This window comes from Zalophus californianus, chromosome 2 (assembly GCF_009762305.2).
Source record: "Zalophus californianus isolate mZalCal1 chromosome 2, mZalCal1.pri.v2, whole genome shotgun sequence".
NCBI classification, from domain to species: Eukaryota; Metazoa; Chordata; class Mammalia; order Carnivora; family Otariidae; genus Zalophus; species Zalophus californianus.
In genome coordinates this window covers 203,352,611-203,372,159 of record NC_045596.1, presented here as the reverse complement: position 1 = coordinate 203,372,159, position 19,549 = coordinate 203,352,611, and the positions used below count along the sequence as shown (strand labels likewise).

Here is a 19,549-nt window from a genome sequence, read left to right as displayed (position 1 = left end):
CTAGAAGTAGAAGCCAGAATACCCCGATGTGCAGATGGGGAGCCTGGGGAGGCCCCGAGAGGCACAGGGTCTGTCCAGGGTCATAGCCCTGGGCACACAAGGAGTCCGGCATGAACCCAGCTCTGTGCCCTCACAGCAGGGACACGGGCTGCACCCAGTCCTCCCGGGGGCTGTGGGTGGGCTGTGTGGGTGTCACTGTATGGATGCGGCATGCAGGGAGGGTGAGCATTGAGCAGCAGGGGAGGGGGGCCTTCGGGGGGGCTCTTGTGTGAGGAGGAATTTAGGTAAGTAGACTCCAGGCAGTGGTGACCTCACTTCCCTGACAACAGAGCCCAACAGAATTTGGAACCCTGGTAACCAGGCACCCATATTCCACAGACAGCCCCCTGCCCAGCTAATTTCCTTGGAGATCCTCAAACCAAGATGCTCACATGCTGCTTCCCGAAGTCTGGAAGCTGCAGGCGGAAGAAAGCGCGCCCTGCAGACGCTGTTCCCCAATGGGGATTTCATGTCAGGGCTCCCCACCGCCTCTGGCCATTTGGCCAGAAGGACAGAAAGGTGACAGCAGGAGGCCCAAGGACAGCCACCCAGCCCCACTCGCTCTGATGACCTGTGTAGCCCCAGGTGCCCTCCCTGTGTGTGTGTGTGTGTGTGAGTGTGTGTATGTGTGTGTAAAGAGGGGTTATACAGGGTGGGGCCACCCCGAGCAGGAGCAGGCTGATGGGGGTCAGCTACCCGGTGGGCAGGTCATGTGCAAGGTCAAGGCTGGCAGTATGGGATGGAGTGTGTGGGCGCTGCCTCTTCTGCCCAAAGTTTATCCCGATAGCCCTGCAGGGATGAGTCACTGCATCCCGGATGCAGGACTGTGCACGCACAGGTGTGTGTCTGATCTGGGAGCAGCAGGGGGACTGGGCAGGAGGACAGTGCGGATGGCCGGGCAGGGCTGTGGTGCCTCGGGGCCGGCTACCGATCCCTGTGTTTGCAGAAGGCCATGGAGGACATGGAGAGGCAGCTGGCATATATGCCCTCCTCCCTGACAGAAGGGTTGACCCCACAGGCATCCCGAGAAACAGGTGCTGGGGATTGCCGGGCAAGACCTCCGACACCATGCAGACCACTGTCCCAGGTGGTCGTCCACCGAACAGTGGTCCAGGAGCCGGAGCCCCCGGAGGCCGAGGCCGAGGGTGAGAAGGGTGGGGCTGGGTGTTTGTGGTGTGTGGGGACGGGTCGGCGCGGGCCCACAGGGAGGAGCCCCCAGAGGCTGGTGTGGGGCCAGGAGCAACGACTGGGCACAGAGCACACAGCAGGTGGACTGCAGTTGGAGAGACATCCCCGTGAGGAGTCCTTCCCGGCTGTGGCTTCTCTGGGAGACCCTGGGCTGGGCTCTGTCTCTGCAAAGGCCCACAGAGAGCAGGCACAGGGGTGAGCTTTTCTCCTCTCACAGATGCTCCACCACCTGAGGAGCTAGAGCCGGATCTGGAGGGAGGGCTGGTGCCTGCAGTGACTTCAGGAGGAGACCAGGAGCCGGCAGGTGACCCGGCACCTGCCCAAGGAGAGCCTGGCGCTGTCCAGGAAGAACTGGCACCTGCTCCTGCCCCAGCACCTGCCCCTGCCCCTGCTACAGTTCCTGCCACTCCCCCTTCCCCCACCCCAGCCCCTGCCCCTGCCTCGGACCCAGATCCTGCCCCTGTCCCTGCCCCTATCCTAACCCCTGCCCCTACTCCTGCTCCTGCAGGGCTCCCACAGCCACATCCAGAGCCCACATCCCTGCAGGGAGAGCTCCTTGTACAATTACCCTTAGTTCCATCGCCAGAACCCGAGACCCCGCCCCATTGTTTCATCCCCTCCCCCTGTGTTCTTTCTCTCTGGTACATATTAACTGATATTTTATCCTTACATGTCCTATACACTGTGTATTATTTGTTTTAAATAAAATTACTTGTTTTCAATTGAACACATCATGAGCATTAAGTACATGCCCAACGCTGTGCCACCACACCCCAGAATATTGCCGCAGAATATCTCATTCCCCAAAGGAGTCCCCGAAACAGAAGCCCTCCCTGCCCGTTTCTCCTCCAGCCCAGACCATGGCAACCCCTAAGCTACTTTCTCTCTCTGTTCCTTTACCTATTCCTGATGTTTCTGTAATTGGAATCACACAATAGGTGCCTTTGTGTCTGCCCCCCTATTTTCGAAGGGGACTCGTTTTCTTCTGTATTTATTTGTCATAAAATTTCCCTCATTTGATATTGACATCCCCGATGGATTACACATCAGATGTAATCATAGATTACATAGATTACAATTCCTAAAGGGAATGGTGGGCACTATCTCGGGCCGAGACCCGTGGACCTGCTGGGACACCACAGCCTGACCCCAGACAGGACAGGGCTGGTTCCTCCTGAGACCCACACAGAAACCAGGGAAATGCATAAAGCTGGAAGACACACCGCAAAGGACAAAAGCATTGCTCACAACCTAAGGCCAGAGAAAGGTTTCACCTGACTCTGGTCCAACCACGCTCCAAGTCACTGGGTTCCACAGGGACGGAGACCAAACACATGCAAGTCCAAGGTGGAAGAGTAGGCACGCAGGGAATATGGGTCAGAGATGCGGGAGCTCCTGGGGAAGGACTCCGACAAAGGAAACCCTATGGAGGCAGCGCTGGTCACCCTCAGACCGGCAGGTGTCTGGTCTGGGGACCAGCAGCCCTGGGGAGAACGTGAGGAAGTAGAGGTCCCCCAGAGAGAACGGTGACAGGCACCCCTGTCTGGGAGAACAGTGAGCAGCATCCATCCCAGGCCACAGGTGCACCCACCCTCAGCCTCGGACTCAGCCCCGGAAACTCTGCCTCGGTTTTTCACACACGTATTGTCAGGAGTGTTCATCACAGCGGTGCTGGAGAGAGCAGGGAATGGAACAGCACTAATGCCCAAGGAGATGGATGGGATCCACGGTCCCAGTTCTCATGATAGAATGCCCTGCAGCTACTGTCCCGGTGTCATCCAGGGCACAGGATCCAGGAAGCCCCTCCTGAGACCCACCCCTCCTGCCACCCTGCCCCTGGGAACATTGAGAATTGTTTGAGGAGGAGGGGGAGAGGTTCCAGGATGACAGCGGGTCCAAGGAGAAGGAAGGTCAGCACGGGGAGGACAGATGGACGTGCCCTGAGCCACCATCCAGGGCCCGGGCTGTGATGCCCTCGGACCTCACCCCAAATAAGGACTCCTGATTTATGGACCCAGCTTCTGTGGATTTACTCCCTCCCTCATTCATTCTCTCCCTCATTCATTCCCCACCACCAACCCTCCCCTCCCTCCCCCTCCCTCCCTCCCTCCTTCCTCCCTCATTCAGCAGAGGATCTGGGGTCCCTGCTGTGTACTGAGCATTGGGGCTTCATCAGTGAGCACCCCCCAACCCACATGGTCACGTCCACTGTGGGAAGTGACGGGGGCAGTCCTCAGGGCTAGCACTGGTGATGAGCACCAGGAATCGGCTCCTGAAAACAGGCCAGTTGCACAATGCAAAGAATGGAAGACCCATGCTTAGCACTTCCTCTAGAAATATCTAGTCCTGAAAAGTGATGAAAAGTAAGTATACCCTAGACTTCATGCGATGTGAGTTCTCCTGGCAGGTACCTACTGATTCCTAGAACCAACAAAGAGTAAATCCTCCAGTGTCGACTGCGGTGTTGTGACCCAACATTTCAGGTCAAATGCCAGCATTTCAGCCGACATCTACAGGGCCTCTGAGTTTTCCCAAGGGTCTCTGCGATTCTCTGATCCTTCCATCAACCTCCTTGGGAAGCTCTGTCCTGTCGTCTTCCTTGTCTCCTGCCTCTTCTGGGACCCTTCCGTGGCCTCCCCGCCAGGGCTACCCCCACCAGGACTCCCTGTGCCCCCTGGCCTGACACCCACATCCCACGCTGGGTCCTGTGAGCCCGGTGCTTTTTGCAAGGACTGTGTGCTCCCTCTGGGGTCACTTGCCATCTCCTTTGAAGTGGCCTGCCTCTTCCTGCACTACGTCTCCTCTGAGCAGTCTGTGAGGATGGACGGTGTCCGTGTCACAGGCACGGAAGCGAGATTCCAAAGGTCCAGGAGACCTGCTCCCAGTCCCAGCGTGTGGAGCCTGGGTCAAGGATGGTCCGCGAACAGAGGAAGACTTGGGCCCAGGGAGACTGAAGGAGGATGTGGCACAGTGAGCCTGCAGGAGGAGAGTGGGCACTGTGGCAAACTGGCGTACAGGCCTGTTGGGAGATCATGTCACACTGGCTCTGTCCCCAGGGCTGGGGGTTGTCAGGGTATCCACCCTCCGAGGCTGTAGGCTGACAGTGACTGGCAGGAGAGGAGGTGCACCTGATGCAGGAGAGAACCCTCAGGCAGAGAGGAGGGGGCAGGCTCTCCCCCAGCAGCAGGTGCACTGGGGCAGGCTGAGGGCTCATCCGTGGACAGCAGTGCCTGCAACTGGGGTCTCCAAACAGACCCCCCTCCTCAGGCTCAGCACAAGCTTGTCTGGATGGACTTTGTCTCCCAAATACAAAGTCTGGCCCAGGACCCTCCTCATGCCCCGACTCCCAATCCTTTGACCTCAGCTCAAGTGACAAGAAATGGCCAATAGTTTAGGTGGGGTTGGGTGCACAGGGACATTTGCTTTTCTGGGCCATGCTGTAACATTGCTGGCATTTTAAAGATCTCAGGGCTTTGATTAAAAACTAAAGGAATTTGCAAACACGAAACCAGCCCTCCAAGAAATATTGAGAGGGGTCCTCTAAGCAAAGAGAAAACCTAAAAGCAGCAAAGAGCAGAAACGAACACAGACAACAGACAGTTAACAGTCACCTTACAGGTAATACAATGGCACTAAATTCATACCTTTCAATAGTTACCCTGAATGTAAATGGGCTAAATGCCCCAATCAAAAGACACAGGCTATCAGATTGGATTAAAAAACAAGACCCATCCATATGCTGTCTGCAAGAGACTCATTTTAGACCCAAAGACACCCCCAGATTGAAAGTGAGGGGGTGGAAAACCATTTACCATGCTAATGGACACCAAAAGAAAGCTGGGGTGGCAATCCTTATATCAGACAAACTAGATTTTAAAACAAAGACTGTAATAAGAGATGAGGAAGGACACTATATCCTACTTAAAGGGTCTACCCAACAAGAAGATCTAACAATTGTAAATATCTATGCCCCGAACATAGGAGCAGCCAATTATATAAGGCAATTAATAACAAAAGCAAAGAAACACATTGACAACAATACAATAATAGTGGGGGACTTTAACACCCCCCTGACTGAGACGGACAGATCATCTAAGCAAAAGATCAACAAGGAAATAAAGACTTTAAATGACACACTGGACCAAATGGACTTCACAGACATATTCAGAACATTCCATCCCAAAGCAAAGGAATACACATTCTTCTCTAGTGCCCATGGAACATTCTCCAGAATTGATCACATCCTAGGTCACAAATCAGGTCTCAATCGGTACCAAAAGATTGGGATCGTTCCCTGCATATTTTCAGACCACAATGCTTTGAAACTAGAACTCAACCACAAGAGGAAAGTCGGAAAGAACTCAAATACATGGAGGCTAAAGAGCATCCTACTAAAGAATGAATGGGTCAACCAAGAAATTAAAGAAGAATTAAAAAAATTCATGGAAACCAATGAAAATGAAAACACAACTGTTCAAAATCTTTGGGATACAGCAAAGGCAGTCCTGAGAGGAAAGTATATAGCAATACAAGCCTTTCTCAAGAAACAAGAAAGGTCTCAAATACACAACCTAACCCTACACCTAAAGGAGCTGGAGAAAGAACAGCAAATAAAGCCTAAACCCAGCAGGAGAAGAGAAATCATAAAGATCAGAGCAGAAATCAATGAACTAGAAACCAAAAGAACAGTAAAACAGATCAACGAAACTAGGAGCTGGTTCTTTGAAAGAATTAACAAGATTGATAAACCCCTGGCCAGACTGATCCAAAAGAAAAGAGAAATGACCCAAATCAACAAAATCATGAATGAAAGAGGAGAGATCACAACCAACAACAAAGAAATACAAACAATTATAAGAACATATTATGAGCAACTCTATGCCAGCAAATTAGATAACCTGGAAGAAATGGGTGCATTCCTAGAGATGTATCAACTACCAAAACTGAACCAGGAAGAAATAGAAAACCTCAACAGACCTATAACCACTAAGGAAATGGAAACAGTCATCAAAAATCTCCCAAGAAACAAAAGCCCAGGGCCAGATGGCTTCCCAGGGGAATTCTATCAGACATTTCAAGAAGAATTAATACCTATTCTCCTGAAACTGTTCCAAAAAATAGAAATGGAAGGGAAACTTCCAAACTCATTTTATGAGGCCAGCATTACCTTGATCCCAAAACCAGACAAAGATCCCATCAAAAAGGAGAATTACAATTACAATATTGGCAAGAGTATGGTGAAATAGGTACTGTCTTGCATAATTTTTGAGTGCACAAATTAATAAGACTGTATTGCAAAGAAAGTTGGAAAACTCTATGAAGTTTCTTAAAAATATTCGTACTCTCTGTTTTCAGTGATAACACCTCTAGGAATCTATTCTAACGGTATAATGTTACATAAAACATATAATGCAAAAATATACTAATCTAAAGTAAAATATTAGAACCACAACAGACATATTCAGCAATAGGAAAAGAGTCAATAAACCCTGTGTATTGCTGACCATTTGAAATGTGCTGGTTCACTTATACACAAATTTTTTACACTTCACTGCTGTAAATGTATTTTCTCTTCCCTATGATTTTCTTCATAACCTTTTCTTCAGTTTACTTTATTGTAAGAATACAGTATAAAATATGTATAACATACAAAATGTGTTGAGTGTTTATGTTATCAGTAAGGCTTATAGTCAATAGGAGGCTACTGGTAGTTCAGTTTTGGGGAGTCAAAACATATATGGATTTTTTATTGCGTGGGTGTTGGCATCCTTAACCCTTCTGTGTTGCTCAAGGGGCAACTGTATTTAACATTATGTCATCATCGAATAATATTGTAATGCTAAATTGCAAGGTCAAAAGGACAAGTATTGGGAGCCTGGGTGGCTCAGTTGGTTGGGCGACTGCCTTCGGCTCAGGTCATGGTCCTGGAGTCCCGGGATGAAGTCCCACATTGGGCTCCCTGCCCAGCGGGGAGTCTGCTTCTCCCTCTGACCCTCCCTCTCCTCATGCTTGCTCTCTCTCTCATTCTCTCCCAAATAAATAAATAAAAAATTTAAAAAAAAAAAAAGGAAAAAAAAAAGGAGAATTACAGACCAATATCCTTGATGAACATGGATGCAAAAATTCTCATCAAAATACTAGCCAATAGGATCCAACAGTACATTAAAAGGATTATTCACCAGGACCAAGTGGGATTTATCCCTGGGCTGCAAGGCTGGTTCAACATCCGCAAATCAATCAACGTGATACAATACATTAACAAAAGAAAGAACAAGAATCATATGATCCTCTCAACAGATGCACAAAAAGCATTTGACAAAGTACAGCATCCTTTCTTGATCAAAACTCTTCAGAGTATAGGGATAGAGGGTACATACCTCAATATCACAAAAGCCATCTACGAAAAACCTACAGCGAATATCATTCTCACTGGGGAAAAGCTGAGAGCTTTTCCCCTAAGGTCAGGAACGCGGCAGGGATGTCCATTCTCACCACTGCTATTCAACATAGTATTAGAAGTCCTAGCCACAGCAATCAGACAACAAAAAGAAATCAAAGGCATCCAAATCGGCAACGAGGACGTCACACTCTCACTCTTTGCAGATGATATGATACTTTATGTGGAAAACCCAAAAGACTCCACCCCAAAACTGCTAGAACTCATACAGGAATTCAGTCAAGTAGCAGGCTATAAAATCAATGCACAGAAATCAGTGGCATTCCTATACACCAACAACAAGACAGAAGAGAGACAAATCAAGGAGTCAATCCCATTCACAATTGCACCCAAAACCATTAGATACCTAGGAATAAATTTAACCAAAGAGGCAAAGGATCTGTACTCAGAAAACTATAAAATACTCAGGAAAGAAATTGAAGAAGACACAAAGAAATGGAAAAACATTCCATGCTCATGGATTGGAAGAACCAACATTGTGAAGATGTCAATGCTACCTAGAGCAATCTACACATTCAATGCAATCCCCATCAAAATACCATCCACTTTTTTCAAAGAAATGGAACAAATAATCCTAAAATTTGTATGGAACCAGAAGAGACCCCGAATAGCCAGAGGAATATTGAAAAAGAAAAGCAAAGCTGGCGGCATCACAATTCCGGACTTCCAGCTCTATTACAAAGCTGTCATCATCAAGACAGTATGGTACTGGCACAAAAACAGACACATAGATCAATGGAACAGAATCGAGAGCCCAGAAATGGACACTCAACTCTATGGTCAACTTATCTTTGACAAAGCAGGAAAGAATGTTCAGTGGAAAAAAGACAGTCTCTTCAACAAATGGTGTTGGGAAAATTGGACAGCCACATGCAGAAGAATGAAACTGGACCATTTCCTTACACCACACACAGAAATAGACTCCAAATGGTTGAAAGACCTAAACGTGAGACAGGAGTCCATCCAAATCCTAAAGGAGAACACAGGTAGCAACCTCTTCGACCTCAGCCACAGCAACTTCTTCCTAGAAACATCACCAAAGGCACAGGAAGCCAGGGCAAAAATGAACTATTGGGATTTCATCAAGATTAAAAGCTTTCGCACAGCAAAAGAAACAGTCCACAAAACCAAAAGACAACCGACAGAATGGGAGAAAATATTTGCAAATGACCTATCAGATAAAGGGCTAGTATCCAAAATCTATAAAGAACTTATCAAACTCAACACCCAAAGAACAAATAATCCAATCAAGAAATGGGCAGAAGACATGAACAGACATTTCTCCAAAGAAGACATCCAAATGGCCAACAGGCACATGAAAAAGTGCTCAACATCGCTCGGCATCAGGGAAATCCAAATCAAAACCTCAATGAGATACCACCTCACACCCGTCAGAATGGCTAAAATTAACAAGTCAGGGAACGACAGATGTTGGTGGGGATGTGGAGAAAGGGGAACCCTCCTACACTGTTGGTGGGAATGCAAGCTGGTGCAACCACTCTGGAAAACGGTATGGAGGTTCCTCAAACAGTTGAAATTAGAGCTACCATTCGATCCAGCAATTGCACTACTGGGTATTTACCCCAAAGATACAAATGTAGGGACCCGAAGGGGTACGTGCACCCCAATGTTTATAGCAGCAATGTCCACAATAGCCAAACTGTGGAAAGAGCCAAGATGTCCATGGACAGATGAATGGATAAAGAAGAAGTGGTATATATACACAATGGAATATTATGCAGCCATCAAAAGGAATGAGATCTTGCCATTTGCAACAACGTGGATGGAACTGGAGGGTGTTATGCTGAGTGAAATAAGTCAATCAGAGAAAGACAGGTATCATATGACCTCACTGATATGAGAAATTCTTAATCTCAGGAACAAACTGAGAGTTGCTGGTGTGGTCGGGGGTGGGAGGGATGGGGTGGCTGGATGATGGGACATTGGGGAAGACGTGCTACGGTGAGCGCTGTGAATTGTGTAAGACTGTTGAATCACAGATCTGTACTTCTGAAACAAATAATGCAACATATGTTAAGAAAAAAGAAAAAGAAGAAGATAGCAGGAGAGGAAGAATGAAGGGGAGTAAGTCAGAGGGGGAGATGAACCAGGAGAGATGATGGACTCTGAAAAACAAACTGAGGTTTCTGGAGGGGAGGAGGGTGGGGGGATGGGTTAGCCTGGTGATGGGTATTGAGGAGGGCACATTCTGCATGGAGCACTGGGTGTTATGAACAAACAATGAATCATGGACCAGTACACCAAAACAAATTATGTAATATATGGTGATTAACATAACAATAAAAAATAAAATAAATAAAATAAAAAAAATATATGCAGCCACATGTGTGGTCATGGCATTTAGAACAAAGGCATCACTATGATTCAATGGGGTCGAGAACTTTTTCATCAATTAATGGTGTCCAAGCAACTGAATATGCTTGGGAAAAAAATGAACCTTGAGGCCGTTAACCAAATGGTGGAGTAGGAAGTTCTAGGAGGTCAACCCCCAACTGATATAGCCAGTAAACCAGAAAAATTGATCAGAATCAACTGTTTCCACACTCTGGAACCTGACTGGACACACAGCAAGCAAGAGAGCACTACGTGAAAGCGGAGAGCTGGTCCCAGGTGGAAGAGTGACAAAGGCCAAGCAGCTGCCACCACCCATCCCTCGGGCCTGCTGCGCTGACCTCGTGACCTGGGCTCGAGGAAACAGGCTAGGGCCAGGGGTGGCGGTAGAAAGACTGCCCTCAAAAAGTCTGGGTTGCATATTTTGCACATTTAGGTCTCAGCTCTCTCAGGCTTCAGGGTTCCCTTGCTGGCATCTGTCAGAGATTTCAAGAGCTAGGAACCCCTTTGCTTTTCCTTCCATTTTTGGAGCCAGAAACTTAAGGAAATCTTTGTCAGGTCACTGTGGTCTGACCACAGATAACAGAACAGAAACATCAGCGACCACACACAACAAGGGATACGCACTTTGCAAAAATAGTTCGGAAAAGTTACAAACAGATGACTCTAGCCCCAAACAAGCACAAACCAGCAATCCCTGAGGAGTGGGAGAACCTGATTTCTAAAGTTACCACATTAAGATACTCAGAATGCCTAATTCTCATTAAAAAAAAAAAAAAAAGCCAAAGCAAACAAAGAAATGAGAAGATATGGCCCATTCTCATGAAACAAAGAATTGGACAGAAACAATCCCAGAAGAAATACAGACATTGGAATTATCTTAAATGTGCTCAAAGAGCTAAAGGAATTTATGGACAAATAATTAAAGGAAATCAGGAAATGATATATGAACAAAATGAGAATATTAATAAAAAGACGGAAATTATGAAAAGGAACCCACAAAACTTCTGGAGCTGAAAAGCACATTAATTAAAAAAAAAAAAAAACCCTCACTAGAGGGTTCCAACAACATACTTGAGCAGGCAGAAGACAGGATCAACAAACTTGAGATAAGGCAATTGAAATTACCCAGTTGGAGAGGGGAAAAAAAAAAAGAATGAAAATGAACAGGGCCGGGGCACCTGGGTGGCCCAGTCATTAAGCATCTGCCTTTGGCTCAGGTCATGATCCCAGGGTCCTGGGATTGAGCCCCGCATCGGACTCCCTCCTCCGTGGGAAGCGTGTTTCTCCCTCTCCCACTCCCCCTGCTTGTGTTCCCTCCTTGGCTGTGTCTCTGTCAACTAAATAAATAAAATCTTAAAATAAAAGAAAAATTTAAAAAAGAAAAAAAGAAAATGAACAGGGCCTAAGGAACGTGTGGGACAACATAAAGCATACCGACATATGCATCGTAAAGAAAAGAGAGAGATTTGAAAAAATATGCCTAAAAACTTCCCAAACCTGCGGTATCTGGATGGCTCAGTCGATTGGGCATCCAACTCTTGATTTCAGCTCAGGTCATGATCTCAGTGTTATGAGATCCAGCCCCACATCAGGCTCTGTGCTCAGCACGGAGTCTGCTGTCCCTCTCCCCGTGCACACACACACACACACACACACACACACATGCTTGCACAGGTTCTCTCTCTCAAATAAATCTTTAAAAACAAAAAAATTAAAAAAAAAAGTCCCAAACTTGATGCAAGACGTGACTACACACACCTAGCAAGCTTAATAAACTCCAAGCAGGATAAACCCAGAGGTCAACACTGAGACAGATTATAGGCAAACTGGTGAAACTTAAAGATAAAATCCTTGATAAGACAAACAGCCACTTTCTCATCAGACACCACTAAAGTCAGAAGGCAGTGGGATGACATATTTAAAAAGCTGTCAACCAGGATTTCTACATCCAGCAAATGATCCTTCAAGAATGAAGTTAAGACTCCTCCTTCTTTATAACTTCAAAACGGATGGGAGGCACGTGGGGAGGGACTCATCTGCCCAGCTCCAGCAGATCCTGTCCAGAACTGAGCTGAGGGGTTTAACGGGGGATAAAAAGCAATGAGGGGGACTTAGAGCCGTACTGTGGGGAAATGAAATGTGTGTCCTGGATTTGAGTGTAGAGAGGAAAACCTTCCTCTGAATCCAAGCCACACCACATCCCTACCATCATGTTTGGGCAAGTGGTGCTCCAGGCTCTTGATTGGAGGCAAGGTGAGTCAGCGCTTAACACAGGGGGTCCCTGTGGGGTGTAAATGAGGGGACACATCCTGGCTGTAGCTGTGAATAATCATCTGGCTTCAACACACATTCCTGCAGCCGCATCGGCTCATCCTCCATGCACTGCCCCTCCTCTTCACCTGCATATGCCTCCACCACCCCACATCCTTAAAAGTGTCTGAGGAGAGGCCAGGGGCCTTGACTTTCATGGATTTTAGGTTGAAGTAGAGCATTTCAGGATGATGGGGGTTCCGTGAAGGGAGGAATCAGGGCTTTCCCAAAACGTGTCTTCTGTGATCGCTGACCACCGAGCCGCCTGGCTGTAGCCTACAGGATCGCACCTACACTGCAGGAGGCCCGTGTGAACCTCATCGACCTCGACTTATGTAACTCCACCCAGTGGTACAACGGCTGCATTCCTTCAATGTGTGGGCAGGGTACCCTGAAGGCAAGATCGACACCTGCCAGGTAACGTCCTTTCGGGCGCCCTTTCCCTGTCAACACCTCTTTTGTGAATCCCTGAACTCCACTCCCACCAGGGCCCTGCTTCAGTGACCCTTTCCCTGGTCCCATCTTGTAGCAGTGAGGATGGGAGGTGACACCTGGGGCCCCAACAAAGAACCAGTCACCACACAGAGCTTTATCCCACCGTGACACAGAGATCATACCACCCGAACACCACCCTGGAAGAGAAGGCTTACCTCTCCTCACCAGAATACAAAACCTTCCAATCCACTTGTACACACATGCCCATGCATGCATAAAGCCTCATACGTGGACACATGGGTGGCTGATCTTCCCTCCTCACTGCAAGGAGACCTGTGACAATCCATCCCCTTCTCACAGCCACCTGAAGCTGTTGATAACAACTCAAAGTTTACCACCACCACTTGTGTTCATGGCAGCAAGAAGCCATGGGACTGAAGAAACTGTCCTTCCAGAGCCTATGGCCCTTCTGGGCAGGGGAAAAGTGGCTCAGACAGAGAGTGACTTCTGTGTCCTTCTGGGCAGGGGGACAGCGGCGGGCCTCTCATGTGCAGAGACAACATGGCAAACACCTATGTGGTCGTGGGAGTCACAAGCTGGGGGGTAGGCTGTGCCCGAACTAAGCGCCCCGGATTCTACACGGCCACCTGGCCCTACCTGAACTGGACTGCTTCCAAGATCAGTTCTAATGCCTTGCACATGGCTCAACTGCCCACCCCTCCCCATCCGACTTCTCAAGCAATCCCGGCTAGACAACCCTCTGCCCGCCCTTCTGCTCGCCCTCCTTGGTACTTCCAATGCCCTCCTCGACCTCCTCCCAGCCCCCCTGCATCTCGACCTCGACCCAAACCCCGGCCCCAACCCTACCCCCACCTATCACTAAAGCTCCCCAAGTACTTTCTTTTGCCAAGAGACTACAGCAACTCACAGAGATCTTGAAGGGGAAGACCTTTTCTAATGCAAAGGGGTATTACAAAATGGAGACCACAGATCTCCCAGAACAGACCGCCGCCTCCTGATCCAACCCCACTCCCAACAGACCCAGTGAGCCCTTTACTCCCAAGAAAACAAAGATGAAATAAATAAATATAAACATAGATATATATCTATATATATCTATATTTATATTTGCTTTCTCGACTTCTACCTACCTGCCCTCCCCAACTCAATCCAAACCCTCCCCCAGCAAATCTGTCCTCCCTCTGTCACCCTCCAACAAGGTGGAATTGCTAGTGTGTCAGTGGCAATTGTGGTTTCCTAAATCTTGATTTTTGAAGTTGGAGCAAGGCGATCTGGGGTGACAGGCCAGGTATGGTCTGGATCTCACACTCAGAGTCTCTGCTTATTAAATCAGTGCAGGTGGGCCCTAGAGCACTTCTGTGAGGTGAGCTGACTCAGAAGGAGGGGTGTGGGTCTGAGTCCATTGGAAGAATGACCCCAGTCTGAAGTTTTGTAGCGTGGCCATCTGATGCTCAGTCCACAGGGCCAACCCCAGGCAGGAGTCTGCCCTCAACCAGAATTGGTTATGTCCATCTGTGAATTCCTGAGAAAGAGATCTCGATGGCCTCAGGTCAACTGCCTACTCTGGTCAGGGCCCAGATCAAGCCTAAATGCTGGATTAGCCACTTGAGAATTAAAGATGGCAGGCTCCAGAAAGAAACCCCCGGGCTCCTGGCTGGGCAGTTGCTGCAACAAGCAACAGTCTCATACCTGTTCACCTGTTCACTGTGTGCACATGTTTCAAGTGCAAGATGGTCCTATGTTCTGGTTGCAAAGACAGATGGCATAGGGTACAGGAGCATGAGGGAGGAACTTTGGGTGAGGAAGACCAAGGACCCTGTCTTTTCCTGCTGGGGTTGCAACAGGGACTGATGAAGCAGGCATGAGTATTTTCAGGATTCGTCAGCCTGTCTGGGTTCAAACACACCCCTGCTTTACCCCTCATCAGCTATGTGGCCTTGGGAATATGGCCGTAGGGTTGTGTGACAATGAAATTAGGACAGATGTGAAGCTTTCAGAGCACAGCGTGACACGCCATACATGCTTATAGATGTGGGCTCTAGAGCCAGCTGGTGATGCGATGCTGGGTAACCTTATACTTATGCAGGGGCACTCGGGTGTATATTGCCTGTGCCCTTATGAGCCACTTATGACTCTATGTCATCTCCTTACGGCAGCTATGTTCAGGGCCACACCTCCCATTCCCACCTGGAAAGACTATTTGACAAGTTGTATATAGGCAAGCTTTCTCACCAGTAAAACAGGACAAAAAAACAATCAATGTGAGACACAGTGTTCTGTAGGCCTAAGCTCTAATCGCTGAATGACAGGCCACACAACCAAAGACATCTAATGTGCATTCCTGATCACCTACCTCATGCCTCCACCTTCCCCTTCACTTTTTACCCTGCTGCAATCAGTAGCTTCCTCTTTCTCTCTCAATGTGGCATTCTCCAGACCCTCTTCTCTAGGGTTATTTCAATCTCTAGTAGTTTCAAGTATCTCCTAAATAGTGATGACGCCAAATCTGCACCTCCACCAACATTGCTTCCCTTGGCAGCAGACTCGGGCAATGTCCTACCAGATTTGGACTAGTAGGTTCTGCCACACAGGGACAAATAACATATGAAAAACGAATACGTAATTCTTGCCTACTCCAAACATCAGTTAGTGCCAACACCTAGTTGTGACATCATCTCTAGCTGTTTCTTTTCTCCTCACTGCCAAATATAACTTTTCAAACTGTACTAAGAACGCACAACAGCACCGATTCTGAGCCACTGGGGCACACAGAAATGATGCCTTCAGGCTCGATTCCCCATGAGCAGACCTTGTGCTGGGCTCAGAGGAAAGGAGACACAATGTTGGCAGAGTCTCCTGTGGCAAGAGCTAGGACGGGTGTGCACCCCGTCGGGGTGGAAAATGCCCACAGGACCCAGAGTTCCCTGACGGTACCGCTGCTCAGGTAGGGCTGAGCCTTGTTTACCCAGGTACCCTCATCTCATGACCTGTGTGTGGCAAGTGGTAGGTGGTTGGTGAGCACAGCGAGGGGCTGCCCCTTCCATCTCCCCCTGGAGCAGAGGGACCTGCTCCAAAGCCAAACCCAGACCTAAACTCCAGGCTCGAAGACCGTCAACAGCTGGCGCTCCGCCATCCACTTCGCAAGGCCTCTTTCATTCGACCAACATCTTTTGGGCACCCGACACATCTGGGAACCAACCTTCCCCGTCAGGCTGGACTGCCCTCCCCCCACACCGCGGAATGAACCCAGCGATCCGTGCTTCTCCCGCCCGGGGCCCAAGGACGGTGGATGCCAAGGCTGGGCCTGCCACCTGAGGGAAACGAGGTGCGACCCCGGACTCCCCCGGTGGGCCCGCCGGCGGCCAGCCATGTCCCAGTCAGCGCCCGTCCCCCGCCCCGCTCCGCCCCGGTCCCCGTCTCGCCCCGTCCCCTGTCCCCCGGTCCGCCCCGTCCCTGGTCCCGCTCCGCCCCGGTCCCGCCTCGGAGACCTCGGGCCAGCCGGGTTCTCTCGGCGCCGCACTCCGCTTCCGGCTCTGTTGGCGTCCTCGCAGCTGCTAGGCAACCGCACAAGGACCCGCAGTAGGGCTGCCCGGCCCGAGGCCTGAAGGACCCCTCCGGGGTACGGGCTGGCTAGCGCGGTGCCAGGAGGGAGGGCGGGAGGTGCCCGGGATGGCCAGGCCTGGGTAGGGCTGGTTGGCCGCTGGGTCGGCAGGCGGCGGGCGGGCCTCCTGCGGTGCTGAGGGGCGGGGACACGGGTAAATGCAGCTGGGCCGTGTTTCCCTCTTTGGTGTAGGCATTTGTAGTTTGTGGCCTTTTCATGTCTTTTTTTTTTTATTTTTTTATTGTTATGTTAATCACCATATATTACATCATTAGTTTTTGGTGCAGTGTTCCATGATTCATTGTTTGTGCATAACACCCAGTGCTCCATGCAGAACGTGCCCTCCTCAATACCCATCACCAGGCTAACCCATCCCCCTACCCCCCTCCCCTCTAGAACCCTGTTTGTTTTTCACAGTCCATCATCTCTCATGGTTCGTCTCCCCCTCTGACATACTCCCCTTTTCTTCCTCTCCTGTTATCTTCTTCTTTTTCTTTTTTCTTAAAATATGTTGCGTTATTTGTTTCAGAAGTACAGAACTGTGATTCAACAGTCTTGCACAAATCACAGCGCTCACCGTAGCACATACCCTCCCCAATGTCTATCACCCAGCCACCCCATCCCTCCCACCCCCCACCACTCCAGTAACACTGTTTCTTTCCTGAGATTAAGAATTCCTCATATCAGTGAGGTCATGTGATACATGTCTTTCTCTGATTGACTTATTTCACTCAGCATAACACCCTCCAGTTCCATCCACGTTGTTGCAAATGGCAAGATCTCATTCCTTTTGATGGCTGCATAATATTCCATTGTGTATATATACCACTTCTTTATCCATTCATCTGTCGATGGGCATCTTGGCTCTTTCCACAGTTTGGCTATGGTGGACACTGCTGCTATAAACATTGGGGTACACGTACCCCTTCGGGTCCCTACATTTGTATCTTTGGGGTAAATACCCAGTAGTGCAATTGCTGGATCGAACGGTAGCTCTAATTTCAACTGTTTGAGGAACCTCCATACTGTTTTCCAGAGGGGTTGCACCAGCTTGCATTCCCACCAACAGTGTAGGAGGGTTCCCCTTTCTCCACATCCCCGCCAACATCTGTCGTTCCCTGACTTGTTAATTTTAGTCATTCTGACAGGTGTGAGGTGGTATCTCATGGAGGTTTTGATTTGGATTTCCCTGATGCCGAGCGATGTTGAGCACTTTTTCATGTGCCTGTTGGCCATTTGGATGTCTTCTTTGGATAAATGTCTGTTCATGTCTTGTGCCCATTTCTTCATTGGATTATTTGTTCTTTGGGTGTTGAGTTTGATAAGTTCTTTATAGATTTTGGATACTAGCCCTTTATCTGATAGGTCATTTGCAAATATTTTCTCCCATTCTGTCCGTTGTCTTTTGGCTTTGTGGACTGTTTCTTTTGCTGTGCAAAAGCTTTTTATCTTGATGAAATCCCAATAGTTCATTTTTGCCCTGGCTTCCCGTGCCTTTGGCAATGTTTCTAGGAAGAAGTTGCTGCGGCTAAGGTCGAAAAGGTTGCTACCTGTGTTCTCCTTTAGGATTTTGATGGACTCCTCTCTCACGTTTAGGTCTTTCAAACATTTGGAGTCTATTTTTGTGTGTGGTGTAAGGAAATGGTCCAGTTTCATTCTTCTGCATGTGGCTGTCCAATTTTCCCAAAACCATTTGTTGAAGAGACTGTCTCTTTTCCATTGGACATTCTTTCCTGCTTTGTCAAAGATAAGTTGACCATAGAGTTGAGGGTCCATTTCTGGGCTCTCGATTCTGTTCCATTGATCGATGTGTCTGTTTTTGTGCCAGTACCATACTGTCTTGATGATGACAGCTTTGTAATAGAGCTGGAAGTCCGGAATTGTGATGCCGCCAGCTTTGCTTTTCTTTTTCAGTATTCCTCTGGCTATTCGGGGTCTCTTCTGGTTCCATACAAATTTTAGGATTATTTGTTCCATTTCTTTGAAAAAAGTGGATGGTATTTTGATGGGGATTGCACTGAATGTGTAGATTGCTCTAGGTAGCATTGACATCTTCACAATGTTGATTCTCCCAATCCATGAGCATGGAACGTTTTTCCATTTCTTTGTGTCTTCTTCAATTTCTTTCCTGAGTATTTTATAGTTTTCTGAGTACAGATCCTTTGCCTCTTTGGTTAGATTTATTCCTAGGTATCTAATGGTTTTGGGTGCAATTGTGAATGGGATCGACTCCTTGATTTGTCTCTCTTCTGTCTTGTTGTTGGTGTATAGGAATGCCACTGATTTCTGTGCATTGATTTTATATCCTGCTACTTTACTGAATTCCTGTATGAGTTCTAACAGTTTTGGGGTGGAGTCTTTTGGGTTTTCCACATACAGTATCATGTCATCTGCAAAGAGTGAGAGTTTGACTTCCTCGTTGCCGATTTGGATGCCTTTGATTTCTTTTTGTTGTCTGATTGCTGTGGCTAGGACTTCTGATACTATGTTGAATAGCAGTGGTGAGAGTGGACATCCCTGCCGCGTTCCTGACCTTAGGGGAAAAGCTCTCAGCCTTTCCCCATTGAGAATGATATTCGCTGTAGGTTTTTCATAGATGGCTTTTATGATATTGAGGTATGTACCCTCTATCCCTATAGTCTGAAGAGTTTTGATCAAGAAAGGATGCTGTACTTTGTCAAATGCTTTTTCTGCATCTATTGAGAGGATCATATGATTCTTGTTCTTTCTTTTGTTAATGTATTGTATCACGTTGATTGATTTGCGAATGTTGAACCAGACTTGCAGCCCAGGAATAAATCCCACTTGGTCGTGCTGAATAATCCTTTTAATGTACTGTTGGATCCTATTGGCTAGTATTTTGGTGAGAATTTTTGCATCCATGTTCATCAAGGATATTGGTCTGTAATTCTCTTTTTTGATGGGGTCTTTGTCTGGTTTTGGGATCAAGGTAATGCTGGCCTCATAAAATGAGTCTGGAAGTTTCCCTTCCATTTCTATTTTTTGGAACAGTTTCAGGAGAATAGGTATTAATTCTTGAAATGTCTGATAGAATTCCCCTGGGAAGCCATCTGGCCCTGGGCTTTTGTTTCTTGGGAGATTTTTGATGACTGTTTCAATCTCCTTAGTGGTTATAGGTCTGT

At 48.0% G+C, this 19,549-nt stretch overlaps 2 protein-coding genes across 3 annotated transcripts in view; one reads left to right on the top strand and one right to left on the bottom strand.

Annotated features, from left to right (window-relative positions):
* LOC113936884 overlaps nucleotides 1-19,549 on the bottom strand; it is a 76,018-nt gene that overhangs the window by 18,755 nt on the left and 37,714 nt on the right.
* LOC113935267 (protein TsetseEP-like) lies at nucleotides 411-2,115 on the top strand. Of its 2 annotated transcripts, none has more exons than XR_004819926.1 (3): nucleotides 411-558; nucleotides 1,058-1,184; nucleotides 1,445-2,115. XR_004819926.1 is itself a non-coding variant. In XM_035726292.1 (3 exons), exons 1-3 carry the CDS (start codon nucleotides 424-426, stop codon nucleotides 1,927-1,929), a joined length of 819 nt encoding a protein of 272 aa, XP_035582185.1. In that variant the 5' UTR covers nucleotides 411-423; the 3' UTR covers nucleotides 1,930-2,115. The 2 variants fall into 2 exon arrangements, 1 of the variants encoding a protein (XP_035582185.1); XM_035726292.1 differs by having other exon boundaries at nucleotides 986-1,184.